We start from the raw sequence: 14,530 nt of genomic DNA, 5'->3' as shown, positions 1-14,530 counted from the left end.
GAGAATAGAGTTACGTCAAATTGGAACAAAAAATAAAGCCATCCAAGGATTTTTTTTTTTTATTGCAGAGATATTTATTGTACAAAAAGAAAAAGAAAACGTTATTTATTTACAGTGTGTTCAGATGCAGGAACGCCTTGTTCAACTTCATTTGCCTTAATTTCTTCGGGTCCGATCGTTCCATGATGACTTTCAGTCAGGTTTTGATTAAAGTCCTTGTTACGTTCTTCTTTACCCACGAGTGCTTTATGAAAAAAAAAAAGTGAGGATCGATGTGTCTAAGCGATCAGATCAGTTTTTACCTGTGATCAATAAGCAACCACACACACAGCCCATAAAGATAGCTTGTGTCTTGCCATAATCTGCGATTTGTTTGCCCTCCGAGTTTAACTTGTATGTACCATCTTCATTACGCAGAGGGTATCTTTCACCAATCGTGGCTTCGATTTGACTTGAGGCAGCACTGATCTATTGAAACGATGAGTGGAACGGACAGGAGACGGCGGTGGGGGGTCTTTACCAAGTTACCGAGCTGATAAGCCAAGCCGGGCATTAAACCACGAAAGGCATCAGGAGACAGCTCGTTGATATGTGCAGGAATGACACCTAAAAAAGACATTCAGCCAATCAAATCCATGATGTCACATGTGATTCATTTACCCCAAGCACCCTGAACAAAGAATTGCATGATGAACGCGCCAAACTGCAATGCATGAATATTGGGAGCATAGATCCAAAGAGGAATGAAGGCACCTGCACAGATAGCGCAGAGACTCAACACGAACCGACGACCCAGGAAATTGGAAAAGTAACCAAACAAGGTACCGCCGATGATGGCGCCCACGTTCATGATGACACCCGTGACCGTTTGCTGAGTGGAGGTATATTCTAATTGATTGAGGAGGAAGGTAGGATAGAGATCTTGAGAACCATGAGAAAAGAAATTCATAAAGGCCATGAGTATCACCATGTAGATCATACGTAACCAGTGCAATCGAACGGCCGTCTTGAGTTCTTTCCAGATCGAACGACCCAGGATCTTGCGAGCATGTGTCTGACGAACAAACGTCTCTGATTCTGGTACCCAGAGACGGATGACGATCGCCAGCAGAGCAAAGCCGGCACCGACCCAGAAGAGAATACGCCAGGTAGAGCCTGTTTCGGTCACGGCATAGTTCACCAGTGTCGCCAGCAGGTAACCACAAGCATAGCCTTGCTGATAGATGCCAGAGAACAATCCACGCGCTTCGATCGGAAGACTTTCGAGGGCTAGACTAGCACCCAATCCCTACACATCCTTCATCAGTCTCGACCCTCTCCATTTGCCTGCTCCCCCTCCTTACCCATTCGCCTCCCATCGCGATACCAAAGACAGCACGTAGACCGATGAAGGTAGACAGGTTTGGTGCAAAACCACTGGCCATGTTGATGATGGAAAATAAAAAGATGTCAATCATCAGTGGCCACCGACGACCAAATTTATCAGCCAAGGCACTATTCATTGTTGATAAGCAAAAGAGGAGCATTCGTTTTATCTTTTTTTTTACCCAAAGATCAGTGCACCGATAGGTCTCAGCATCTATTGTGATAATGTGGGTTAGAGAAAATGGAATCTTTTATTATGCTTATTACCAATGTGGTAGTAATAGCACCTATTGAAAGGAAAAATGAATGATTGATTTTTATTTTAAAAAAAAAGGCACTTACTTGTTACAGCAGAAGGTGTGACACCATAAGTAGCAGCTATAAAAATACAATTTAATTTCATTCTCTTTTGCTATCCACACAAGGCGTCCTTTTTTTTTTGTTTATACCAATCCGTGTAGCAGACAAAGAAACCGAAAAGAAATCAAAAGCATCCAGTGTCCAACCAAAGAAGGCTATGAAAACAATGAATAAAAAGAAAGAAAGGAAATCAACCCACCTGCTACGAACGTAATCCTTTGTGTATTATTCAAATTGACCAACAGATGCCACACGTTAGGTGTGCTTTCAGGTTTGGTATAAATCGAATCCTTGAATCGAATCAACCAATGCTTCTTTTTTGGTGCATGACTTGGCTCACCATTTGTCTTTTCTTGTCCAGAAGGAATATGCTCCACTTGTTCGATCTGTGGTTTTGATTCATCTTTTATGTTTGACATTTTATAACGGAAATAAAAAGGAAAAAAAAAAAAAGGGAAAGGAAATGAACGAATCAATTTATAGACACACCCCCAAACCCCTTGCACTCTACTAAAAAAAGAGATAAAGTTTTGTGCATGTAACATACCGATTAAGTCACTGACCTTCTTTTTCTCTCTTTTTTATTATCACACCACTTGTTAAAATGCGGGGTAAATGAGGTAACAATAAGATGGATTATTTTTTTTTTTCTTGTCTCCTTTCCTCTCACTTCACTCCACAGACCAACACCACCCCCCTTTCTTTTTACTATAAACAGAGAAATAATGAAATTCAGTTTCAACCAGAAAATACCGGGAAAAGGTGAAAAGATACAAAAAAGGAAAATTTCACATTGGGCGCACGAAAAGGTGGGGAAATCTGGTATGACAAGAAGTTGAATTTACCGTGTGTTGAACAGATGGATTTTTCCCATCGTGTCTTTTTTTTCTCAGTGATGGCCTACATCCAATGCACCTCCTTTGGATCCCTTAATAAAAATGTAGGTTTGGTATGTGCACAAGTTCATTCGGTCTTCAAAGCCAACCTTTTTGTTTGTTTGCATCTTTTGATGCAGATAGATCAAGTCCATCTCTTTTCTGATCTTTCAAGATATTCCCCCCCACTTGGATTCACACTCCACTTGGATGCCTGTTTACAAGCAACCGTAGGACAGGATCACGTTCATCAAAAGAAATGATCCGTTCCCTGGGAAAAAGAGATCCCCCGACCGAATCAAACCCTGGCTCAAATCGCTTCTTTACGAACAAAGAGTTGCTTTGTTTTGAACCTTTGAAAAAAAAAAAAAAAAAGAGAGACCATGCGAAAAAGGGGGGGGGGTCCACAAAGAAAAGGGTGGCACCCGATGTTGAAAAATAGATGAAACAAAACAGTCCATGCGTCATCAATGAAAGGGAGGGAAATAAAAAGTCTGTGAAAAAAAGAGAGGGAATCAGTGGAAACAGTTGGCATCACTTTTTTTAAAAAAAAAACCCAACTTTTTATACAATCGATGTAAACAGTGGATCCGCGGAGGATGTTTGCCAAACAAAAGCAGAGGATGCATCCAAACAGTTTCAGCCGTCGACTGGGTGTAAAGGTCGATCGCTTGTTGATGTTTTGGACATCATCTTGGACTAGAGACAGAACAAGATGGCATCAAGAAGGGAGTACGTTGACTTCACTCGTTATCTGTCGTACATCCATTTGGAATAGACTCTTTTATTTTTATTTTTTTTTCCCTTATTTCTCTTTTAATAGGACCCTCACCCCTTAGTCATATTATAGAATAAAAAAAAATCTTATTATTCGTGGCGTCTGTGTATTAATTATCCTTAAAGGTCTCTTTTTTTTTTTCCTTTTTCTTTTGCAGATAGTAGGAATGCGTTGAATGCATAGTTTTTTATAAAGAACGGAAGGATATAAAAAAGGCATCTTTTTTAGGTGTTCCATGTGTCAAAAAATAAATCCATTTTTATTTTAATCCTATTTCATCCAAGTCTTTTTTGAAATGACCTTTTAGTAATAATCTTCCGACATGAAAGCCGAGAGAGAAGGACGTGTGAAGAAATAAGGAGGAAAAGTAGAGACGAGAGAGAGAGAAAATAATGGGTTGTGTTTTGTCAATGGGTTGGATGATTTGAAAAAAAAAAGAAAATAAAAATTATGAAATAAACTTGTCTTTTTAAAAGTGAGCGTTCGAAAGGGCCCTGTCTTTTTCTTTTCTTTCTTTACTCCCGAATCCAACAAAATGAAATCCATCCTGTTCTTTGGTCTCTTGTTCTCCATCACTTGGGCTTCACCCACCCAACCTAAAAAGCAATTTAAAATAGGTTTAAAGAAAGCAGCGTATTCAAAAGGGGACCTGTCAGCCTTGCAGGGTCGACCGGTGTCCTATCTTGTCAAACAAGACCAAAAAGCTTATAATCACGGCAGCGGTAAATCACACACGGACAAGAGAATGAAAACAAACTAACGAAAGACAGGTTATTATGGAGAGATCAGCATCGGAACACCTCCCCAACCTTTCCAAGTCGTCTTTGACACAGGCAGTGCCGATCTCTGGGTCATTTCCTCCGACTGTCGAAACGCCGTCTGTCAATCCCACCCGACCGCCTACCACGCCGACCAATCGAGCACGTTTGAAGACGAAGAGGCCTATACCCAGATCGAATACGGCACGGGCTCCGTCTATGGCCAGCTCGGTCGAGACCAGGTCTGGTTGGGCACCAGCGACCCGCTGAGGATCGACAGCCAGGCCTTTATCCACATCCTTTCCCTCTCTCGGGATTTTGTAGGCACACCATTCCAAGGGATCTTTGGACTCGGCCTGCCTCGGATCGCGAGCAGTGAGCAGGATCCCCCGGTGATCTCGATGGTCCTCCAGGGCGTCCTGGACCAACCGGTCTTTGCGATCTATAGTCAGCATGAGGCCGGTGAGATCGATTTCGGAGGGATCGACAACGACCGGTTCGTGGGTCAGCTCCGGTTTGTGGACGTGGTTGATCGGGGCTACTGGATGATCCAGCTCGTCGGGGCCCAGTTTGATGATCTCTATTACCCCAAAAGAAAAGCCATTGTCGACAGCGGTAAGTCGGTCTGTTCAATTCTCAAAACTCACATCCCTTAGGTTCCACCCTGATCATCATGCCCAAAAAGGATGCCGAGATCTATCATCGTCGTGTGCCGGGTGCCGTCAAAAACGGGGATGGCACCTGGTCCTTTCCTTGTCAGAACATCCAGTTGCTCGAACCCCTCATCTTACATACCCAAAATGGTCCTCTCGTCCTGCCGCCCGAAGCCCTCTTTCTGACGCCAATGTACCCCACCAGCCGCATGTGTCTCTCGGGTGTCTCGGGACAGAAAGTGCAGAGTTGGGTCCTGGGTGATGTCTTTTTGAAACATTTTTATACGGTAATCTTTTCTTTGCTCTTTATTAGTATCACTAACCCACATCACACAAGGTCTTTGACGTCGGTCGTCGTCAGATTGGATTTGCCGTGGCCAGACAAGACGTGTCCATGATGGATCCAGCCTATGAAACCATCCTCAGTGGATAGTTTCATTCTCAATTTGTTGATAGATTTCTTCCAATTGCTTGGTGTCGTTGTTTGATACAAATTTCACATGAATTGGGTATTTTGAATGTAAATGTCGATTGATAAGACTATTTAATAAATGGCTGTAATCTTTGATCGAATGATGAATCTTTCCCTACACATCACACATGAGCGAACCATGTCTTTCTATTCTTTCTTTCTTACTCTTTCTTTCTTGTTATCAGATAGTGTTTCATAATCTATTTGACATCGTTTTAAATTCCTAGAGACTTTGATGGACCGAATCGACATCTGCGTCAAGAACGGGGTCGGCAAGTCTTCGATCGAGTGCACCGTAGAAAGTGCTCTCTGAACCCTTTCGGCCAATCGCTCTTGGGCCACCGTCGGTCCTGATTCCTCTGCAGAAAGCGATCGGGCTGGCTCGGTGTACATGGGCGATGCTGCCTCCGTCGTCTTCTTTTTATCCTTTTTCGTCTTTAAATATTTCAAAAGAGGTCCTGGCACCATCGTGTCCTTCAAGATCGCCTCTGCTTCTGGTGAATACCGAGGACGCTTCACTATCGTTGAAAACGGTCGTAGAAATTGCATGGGTGTCGATGGATCAAAAGAAATAAATAAAATAAGTAAAGAAAAAAAAAAAAAATAAAAGTTTTTGTAGATAGAGCATGACGGAGTTTCATCCACAAAAAGGGCGTCTGACATTGGAAGACGGTGGCTAACGTGAGGAGCTCGGATGGGGTGGCTCTCAACATCCAAAGGCCTTGAGTGCAAATCATCAGGATGTAGCAACCCAGTGGTTTTGAATAACGCACCTCGGCTGATTGACTCTGAAGACATTGTAAACATCGAGAGCCCTACAAAGGGTGACTTGATTCTATTTTAGATATTGAATTGGATGGTTCTTGTATTCGCTGGCCTCATTCTATCCTGCTGCTCATCCTCTGTGGTTGAGGTATCGAATGCGTCACACAGGCTCCATTTTTTTGAACCAGGCTATTACTGCATTCAAAAAAATGAGATCCCGTTCGACAAAAGAACTTTCAATTCCACTGCAAAATAAAAAATCAAAAGAGAGCTCTTTATTAAAACAAATGAGTGCCTTGTTCTGCATCAACAAAAGAGAGAGAGAGAGAGAGGAGAAAAATGCTTCGAGAAGGACAAGGCATGTTTTGTTGACAGCATCCCCACACCGGGCCCAAGACGTTCACCGACCCAGGAACCAATCCAACCAAGATGGCCTTGACTTTTTTTCATCCAACGACACCTTTGTCTCATTCGTTTCATTTCTCGCCTGCTTCAAAAAGGGCATCACACTGGCCCCAGCGGTGCCGAGGACCTGCTGAGCCTCCTTTGGCTGGGGGCCAAGTCGATCCTGTTTCCGAGCTTGATTGACGACGTAGAGGGAGACGATCTGCACATGCTTATCACGAAACAACTTGAGTTGATGCACACAGGCGTTATACAACCGCACCAGCTCTTGTCCGCTGTCATCCAAGCCGAGGATGAAGGGACGGACGTTGGCCGCGGCCTCGACCGCCTCCAAAAAGGCCCGGTGGGAGCCAGGCATGTGCTGACGCATGGTGAGCATGAACCGGTTGGGTCCCTGCTGACCGGTCTCGTGATGCACCACACCGAGCGCGACGTCCAGGACGGCGATCAGACAGCTTTGGGCGGCACTGGCGCCCGCGAACGAATGACCGCGATCATCACAGGCTTCATAGATCAGGCCCTGCTCGAGTGATTTCCAACCGGACAGGTAGGGTCGAATCGAGTTGTAAAACACACCTGGATCCAGTCTTTCAAACATCCGGGGCAGCTGTCTGTTCATCTCCTTTAGCGCGGTCTCGATCGTTTCCAGGCTGGCCTTCAGGCCGGCGCTGTGGCCGTTTCGGACATGGTCTAGGGCGGACACGATCGCTGGCAGGCATGGGGCGCCGGCGATCTCGATGGAGGCTGTGACGATATGAAACCAGGATTCATCCGGCGTGCCGGTAAACGTAGCCAGGGCCTCCATGTTGCTATGGCTCTTTAGTCTTCTCTGCTTTCTCTTTTTCTCTCTCTCTCTTTTACCTTAGCTCCAAAGGACCCTTTTCATCGATCAAGCGGTAATTCCAAAGAGCCACCGAGGCATGGCACAGCACCGGATGGAGACCCAAATGGTCAGAGACCTTGGTGAGTGGCACGGCCAGTGGTGCCGGCAGGATCTGATCGCACGGCTTTAGTTTTTTTTTTTTTTTTTCTGATTCCCTTCTCCCCTTACCTTCGCGGCTTCTTCCTCTCCCCAGACATAGGCATGGGATAGAAAGCAAAGGACCAGAAAGGCCCTCTGATACTCTTCTGTGGTCTGGAGTCGAGTGGTATCCAACAAGGGCAGCTAAGGCATGGTTCAGTCACTGGAGAAGGTGAACATTCACTTACCTTTTGGATGTCTTTCCGTATCGAGTGGTCCGCTAAGGCTTCGTGCAGGCCATCCAGCCTGTTTTCCCAAGGAGCAAAATAAGCGTCGGGCAGCCTTTGAAGGGGTGGTTTGGATGGCAGGAAGCCAGTGACAGGAGAAAGACCATAGTGCTCAAGAGAGAGTGACATGAGAAAAATGAATGGATGTGAATGGGGGGGGAGAGAAAGGCAATCTTATAACTCTTGTTGAAATTTGAGAATTCTGACAGATCTTTCGACGCTTATCATCAAGTGAATTGAATGTCCCCATTCACGACGTAATCGAGTTACACTGGTTCCATCTTCTTTTTTTTCCCATCTTCCTATTGAATATCCGAATGGTTATCTTGTGTCAAGGGATTGAACAAAAGAAAATGAATCTGTTTAGATGTATGGATTCGAACTGCTCACAATGTCCCATTCTCAGGTGTGAACTACTTGTTTCCCCTCTTTTTACCTTTCGTGGTTCCCCAAATGAAAAATAGACGCAAGCCATTTTTTTTTTTTTCGCAAGTACAATTGTAAAGGACAAGACCTAAAGATGGGAAACACGTCAAAATAAAATGTCATTTTTTACCCTTGAACCCGAAGAGGGGGGTTTTTTTTTTCTACACATCACACCTCCAAACGGATTGATCTGGTCCGGGCGGACACCTATTTGTTTTATTTTTAGCGCTCAATTGGACCTTTAATAAAATATAACGTTTAAACAAAATAAAATGTTACACTTGTAGATAACCAATGGAGGGGGGATGTTTTAGTTTGGGCAAAAAGTAGACTCCATGAAAATGAGTATTTTTATGTAAAGAAAGGTGTCTTGAACAAGTAGCTATGAAAATAGGACAAGGATGAAATCAAGAGACTATTTCACTTTTAAAAAATCGATTTTTATTTACTTTATTCAAGCGATAAAGATTACACAAGCATCACTGATCTCTTTTTTTTACAGATCCACACCGAGCGGGCAGATCAGGGTTCTCCATTTAGAAATGACCATGACATCATATCCAACCTGATTGTTTCTTTTTTTTTTTTTCTTGATGAAACGTCTAAAATAAGCATTGATGGCACGATGTCTAAGGCGGCTGCTTTATGACGTAGAGTGACACGGCCCAAATACTATGCCAAAAAAAGGTTCATTGGATAGTGTAACAGGAGCCGACCAGTAGAAAATGTCATGACTCACCCTGTCCACGAGATCCAAGTCGTTGCTCAAAACTGTATTTACTCTCATTCGGTCCTTTTCGCAAAAAAGGACAGCGTGAGAGAGAGAGAGGGAGGTTCGGCTGGATGGTCGACCGTGGTGATGCTGGAGGTCGTAAGGCATTGAAATAGGAATGCGACCTTGAAGGTCATCACGCCGATCCACGTCGAGCCTCCTGTTGGATTCACTCACTGCTATCAGAAAGGTCCAATCAACCCATCTCATCCAACAGGATCAAAAGGTGCGCTTGAGACATCAAACATAGCAATACAAGAGAATGGATGCATTCAAATCACTTTAAAAAAATGAGGGGCACTTTCTGAGTGCGCTTGGAGTGGACTCAAAGCAACTGTCTGAAAAAAAGTCAAATAACATGAATCCAAAAAAACACATTGTCTTTCAACAGCCGTTGGATAGTAAAAAGGGTATGGATAGAAAGAGGATGGTTTCTATGTCTTTATGGGTTCATCTACTTTGGTAGATTGAACCCGTATCTCGTGTTGGATACAAAGCCTGATGGTTTCCTTTGACTCACTCCCTTCTTGCTGATAAACCACGAAACCATAGCAGGTTGACTGTCTGACTACTTTAAAAGGGTGCTGTGGATGACATTGTGTCGAAATCCAACATGGGTGAGCCTACAGTGGTCTCCTGTGGAGATAAGATAACGACAGCCAATGAGGTCATCTTGCCTTTAGGATATAAAAAGAGAGGACAAGAAGGTGATGGGGTCGAAGGACTTCAATCTGCTATCGATAGGGCCACAAAAATGAGGGTAGACCTCTTTTAGTAAACCTACCGTTGTTTATCGAAAAGAAAGGTCTTGATGGGTGCACAGATAAATCAACGTGTGGTTAACTCAATGCGATGCACTGTGCATTCTTTCTCCTTTTTTAAAATTTCCCAAAGGTTGTTTTTTGCTTAACGTACTTGATGAATAGAGTAGCATCCTATGTCTTGGATATAAAACAAATGAATCGAGTGGATTCATCTGCTTGAAAACAAGACAAGAAGGATTTTTTAACTTTTTTTAATTTTTTTTTTAATTTTTTTTTTTTTTTTTTTTTTTTTTTTTTTTTTTTTGAAAGCAAGTTTAAATTTAGTAATTTCCGAACCATCTTCTTTTTCTTTTGAAACCTCTTGTTCATTCTTTTTCTTTTTATTCAATACAAATAAAGGATGGTTGAAAGAACAAGAGAAAGCATTCAAGTTTGGTTTGTATCATTCACAGTGAAAGGGATTCATACGATTGAATGTGGCAAATGATTTATGCAGGCTCCGTGTACACAAATGTATGCGGCATGAGAGAATGAAAGAGAAGAAAGTTTATTTCAATTGTGAACAGCTGTTTTTTTTGTCTCCCTTGGACTGTTTATCACATTTTCTCTCTCTCTTTCTCTCTCCTTTTAAATATTAAACACAGATCCTATTCATCAATCGGGCTTTTACAGTCAATTGATTCCAAACAAGTCTATATAAAAAAAAAGGGGGAGGGGAAAGGGTGAACTTATTGACATGCTAACAAAATGTACGCCCAATCGATTCATGTGTAAAAATAAAATGCTTGCAGTGATTGATCGATCATGATCTGGCATGGTTAGCCCATAAAACAAGTTTTTAAATGAACGAGGATTCAAGATATCTTATCGAATCGTGTCAAAAAAGAAAATTGGATTAAAAATAGTGGCAAATAAATCTGCAAAAGATGTAAGGGCATAATTAACAAGACAAAAAAAGGAAAGAGAAAGGAAGGGGGAAAAAGGAGTTGGGTATATAAATACAGTCTACACTTTTTTCCTTTTTCTTTTCTCATTCCATTTTATGACTCGTCGCCATTTATTTCAACGCTTGTCTCGTCTCTTTAGAGATGACAAACACAAGGGTTCCGAAAAGGTCGAAATTGATGAATTACCTCGTCTGTCTACTTCTTCATTTTCTGGCCAACTTACCATCTCCACCTGTGATACTTCTTCATTTATAGAACCACCCGTCCGATTGGGATTAGCAGATCAAGTGAAGCTGATATTGGGTGACGCGATTGAAATAGCAGATCAAGAAATTGAAAGAGAGCAACAACAGTCAACCTACTAGTCTTTTATCCTCATGTATTTCTATTGTAATCTATTAAAACCTATTTTATAATAAATCATCTATTTATCCTACTGCATCATGTGTAATACAATAACTCATTTATGCAAACAAGTCTGTAAATGAAATTCATAATCATGTCCTAGTCTGATCATCAAACCACACACACGAAACAAGGAGGAAGGCAAGATTAAATTCTATAGGCTCACTGCTGATCATCTCTCCAAACAAGTGTGTCCTATCCTCCTCCTTGAATTAACTTTCAAAGACTCCCGTTTTAAGTAGTCAAACATCTTTTTTTTATTTTCTACAGAAGAATTCTTGTTTTCTATCTAACAGAGACACTGATATTCAATCAAGGTTTTCTTGTTCAGGCGTATCTGTCGCATAACTATAGGACTTGACGCCTTCAGAACCATAAAAATCAGCCAAATTCAGTGGACGTGTATTGATTCCCTATTCAAATTCATCAGGACTGGGTCATATCAGCACAAATGCATTTACCCCAGAAAGATCTAAATCGATCAAATCTTGGCTTGCATCGTCACTCTTTGTCACTGTCTGAACAGATCGAACGTATTCACGAACGGGTATCATGGCCGCATTACGACAGAGTTCCTTTAGATCACTTCCCGATAACCCTGCTGTTCTCTGGACCAGTTCATTCATATTAAAATCAGATGCTAGCTGAATGTCTTTCAATAACTATAGGGAGGGTCATCAGTATTCACAGTAGAACGCACACATACTTTACAAGTTCAAGGATACTCTTTCGCTGTGATTCGCTTGGCAACCGAACCGAAAATCGCTTTGGCATTCTTCTCAAGATGGCCGAGTCAATATCATTCGGTCGATTGGTCGCACCCAAGATCACAATACGACCCTCCTCACCCGTCGTCAGTCCATCCCAAAGACTCATGAACTCGGCCTTCATCATGCCCGTCGTCTCATGATCCGTACTTCGACGTTCACGCAAGAAGGAATCGATCTCGTCAATAAACACAATCGACGGCTGCAGTTTCCTCGCCAGCGTAAACACGGCCGACACGAGCTTGTTGGATTCACCATAGTATTTGTCCGTCAAGGTCGAGACATGCACGTTGATAAACGTCGCTCCGCTCTCTTTGGCCAGGGCCTTGGCTAACATCGTCTTGCCACAGCCAGGTGGGCCGTAGAGCAAGACCCCCTTGGGTGCGCCCAACAAGCCAGAGGCGGACGTGAATAGATCAGGATAACAAAGTGGATAAATCACACTTTCGCGAAGTTCTTGAATAATAGAATCTAACCCACCAATCTCTACCCACCCAGACGTCAGTCACTCCTCTCTCTCTCTCTTTTGTCTGCTTACGTCTGAAATTAACACTGATTTCATCCGAATGGATCACTTCTGCTGCAATAATCTGTTCATATTCTGACAACTTGATGTCTTTCTATTGTAAACGTCAAAGAAATAATCAGGGTCAGCAACGACCAAAAGACTTACACCCAATTTGCCAAGAACACGATTACTTTTCGCTTTGGCTTCTTGACGTTTGGCTCTTGTGGGATCTAACGAACTTGCGACATACTTGAAAGCAAAATAAAACGCTACTTGCGAAAGTGCAAATAAAGCAACTAAGGGTGTGTCAGAAAGGTGTTTATCGTCTCACTTTCTTTATCTATTGAATATACCATCTGCTGCATATTTTTTAGTTTCTGGACGTTGTAACCAAGACTTCATTAAAATAATGAGAAAAAAAAAGATAAAATGCGTTGGTGTTTACAGTTGAGAAAAAAAAAAAAAGGGAAATCATGATTCATTCTCAGCAAAGAAAACGGATTATGTAAAATGCATGCCTATAAACAGAGAGACATAAATAAAGATGAATAAAATAATATTAGATAAGCAGTGAGTTGCAGAATCAAACTCTGTCTACAGTCCTTTTTCAAAAGGTTGCTTGGCTGTATTACAAAGATTTACTTCAACTGGCTACTGACAGAGTAAATAAAAAACGGGTGGAGATGGGCTTATCTTTTGTATCCTTTATGGTTTGTTTCCTTCATAAAACACAGTAGGTTTTCCAGTTGAATATTACATGGTCCTCTTCCTCTGCTGTGCATCTGCATTCATTGCTTTTGTTTGAGGTCACTCTATATTCGATTATAGACAGCCCTTCTTCTCCTGTTCTATCAATATTTCTATCGCATCATTCAATCCAATATAACCCACAATCACAGCATCCCACTCCTTCGACAATAAGCAATCCCACTGTTCGCAGTCTCCACAATTTCAAAAAGAGCCATCGTCTCATTTCTGACCGTGATCCTACTTGCAATCCATATTTGAATATCCTACCTTTTTTTTTAAAAATAGAGTCGTTTCCAATTAATGACTTTTATACACTATTTCCAGAAATTAAAGTCGTCGTGACTTGTCGCAATTACATATAAATTATATTATAAAACTTTACAAAATGCGACTTTAATTTCTGGAAATAGTGTATCTTGTCCATATTAGCAGTTCTTCATCCCTCTTGCAGTCCATATGCTCTTCATAATCACATACAATCGTCATCGTATTTCCATAGAGTCATGATACCATATCATCTTCTTTAGATCTTCTTTGGAAGCAAGCCTGACAACACATCATATTCATCAGGCTGCTGATATTTCACTCATCTTATAAAATAACCAAAGTATACAGTGTGGTCGTGTTGGTAACCATATAACCTTCTCTTTCTTTGTATAATAATAATAGTAGTAGTCGTATTAGCAGCCTTCGCTTCATGTAGTATCCACTTATTGGGATTTCGTTGTTAGAGCAGGCCTGATAATATAGCTTATGAAATTGTCTTTTTTTTTGAAGGAGAATAGAGAGAGAGAGAGAGAGAGAGAGAATCAATCGTTTACTTGTTCATTGCTTGCAATTATAAAGAGGTTGCTCAAGTGCTCATAACCTACCTTCGACAGCTTTTGTTCTTGGTTACAGAATAAGTTCATAGATGTCAAACAAGAAAAAAAGAACAAGCGACAGGAGATGTATGTGTAAAACACATTATTTGATCATCTTTGTACAACTCGCTATTTCAACATCAACTGTAGACGAATAAATAAACCAAGCACAGGCCCAATCTACATTTCTTCTTTTAAACATGCATCTTTTATTTTATAAAGATACTTTATATAAATTACACAATAACCAAACACTTGTAACTGTCTTTTCTCATTTTTATCATCGCGTGTCACTTACCTCGACTTGACCTTATTCTACACATATTCATCTCCTGAGTATCACTATCCATTGTTGCATAGTCAACTACCAGATGCACTTCTCTCATAGACCTTTCTTTAGCTATTGCTTTTGTTTTTGTTTCGATAGATAAAGAATTGATGCTGTCATGACCTTATTTCCTCTTTAGATCCATTACTTGTCTTCCATTGTCTATAATCATTGCTGTTTCTTTTGTTTTCTTTTTTTTTTCTTTTTATGTATGTACATGTATATTATTCCATATATCTACTAGTATAGGTCATATATCCTATACAATATCACAACTGAAAGCAAAAGTAAAGGATCACATCATAGGATTGACAGTAAGGT

The 14,530-nt window shown here is 41.5% G+C and overlaps 6 protein-coding genes across 6 annotated transcripts; 3 read left to right on the top strand and 3 right to left on the bottom strand.

Annotated features, from left to right (window-relative positions):
• Window positions 1-101: 101 nt before the first annotated feature.
• On the bottom strand, window positions 102-2,144 carry RO3G_01230 (uncharacterized protein; the record flags this gene model as incomplete). The annotated part of the gene is made up of 10 exons (XM_067655821.1): window positions 102-244; window positions 303-468; window positions 521-606; window positions 661-1,288; window positions 1,344-1,494; window positions 1,548-1,579; window positions 1,633-1,652; window positions 1,708-1,743; window positions 1,815-1,880; window positions 1,925-2,144. The coding sequence occupies 10 exons, from the start codon at window positions 2,142-2,144 to the stop codon at window positions 102-104; spliced, it is 1,548 nt and encodes a 515-aa protein (XP_067511922.1).
• Window positions 2,145-3,913: 1,769 nt separating this feature from the next.
• Window positions 3,914-5,222, top strand: RO3G_01229 (uncharacterized protein; the record flags this gene model as incomplete). The annotated part of the gene is made up of 4 exons (XM_067655820.1): window positions 3,914-4,100; window positions 4,149-4,751; window positions 4,793-5,076; window positions 5,127-5,222. The coding sequence occupies 4 exons, from the start codon at window positions 3,914-3,916 to the stop codon at window positions 5,220-5,222; spliced, it is 1,170 nt and encodes a 389-aa protein (XP_067511921.1).
• A 1,204-nt stretch (window positions 5,223-6,426) lies between these two features.
• RO3G_01228 (uncharacterized protein) lies at window positions 6,427-7,808 on the bottom strand (the record flags this gene model as incomplete). The annotated part of the gene is made up of 4 exons (XM_067655819.1): window positions 6,427-7,240; window positions 7,293-7,438; window positions 7,483-7,596; window positions 7,641-7,808. The coding sequence occupies 4 exons, from the start codon at window positions 7,806-7,808 to the stop codon at window positions 6,427-6,429; spliced, it is 1,242 nt and encodes a 413-aa protein (XP_067511920.1).
• Window positions 7,809-9,490: 1,682 nt separating this feature from the next.
• RO3G_01227 (uncharacterized protein) lies at window positions 9,491-9,959 on the top strand (the record flags this gene model as incomplete). The annotated part of the gene is made up of 2 exons (XM_067655818.1): window positions 9,491-9,637; window positions 9,951-9,959. The coding sequence occupies 2 exons, from the start codon at window positions 9,491-9,493 to the stop codon at window positions 9,957-9,959; spliced, it is 156 nt and encodes a 51-aa protein (XP_067511919.1).
• Window positions 9,960-10,683: 724 nt separating this feature from the next.
• On the top strand, window positions 10,684-10,953 carry RO3G_01226 (uncharacterized protein; the record flags this gene model as incomplete). The annotated part of the gene is made up of 1 exon (XM_067655817.1): window positions 10,684-10,953. The coding sequence occupies one exon, from the start codon at window positions 10,684-10,686 to the stop codon at window positions 10,951-10,953; it is 270 nt and encodes an 89-aa protein (XP_067511918.1).
• Window positions 10,954-11,301: 348 nt separating this feature from the next.
• RO3G_01225 (uncharacterized protein) lies at window positions 11,302-12,670 on the bottom strand (the record flags this gene model as incomplete). Its single annotated transcript, XM_067655816.1, has 6 exons — window positions 11,302-11,406; window positions 11,455-11,655; window positions 11,705-12,246; window positions 12,299-12,380; window positions 12,434-12,564; window positions 12,622-12,670. The coding sequence occupies 6 exons, from the start codon at window positions 12,668-12,670 to the stop codon at window positions 11,302-11,304; spliced, it is 1,110 nt and encodes a 369-aa protein (XP_067511917.1).
• Between the last annotated feature and the right edge of the window lie 1,860 nt (window positions 12,671-14,530).

This window comes from Rhizopus delemar, genomic scaffold, assembly GCF_000149305.1.
Source record: "Rhizopus delemar RA 99-880 supercont3.1 genomic scaffold, whole genome shotgun sequence".
Classification (NCBI taxonomy): domain Eukaryota; kingdom Fungi; phylum Mucoromycota; class Mucoromycetes; order Mucorales; family Rhizopodaceae; genus Rhizopus; species Rhizopus delemar.
This window is presented reverse-complemented; position numbering and strand designations above follow the sequence as displayed.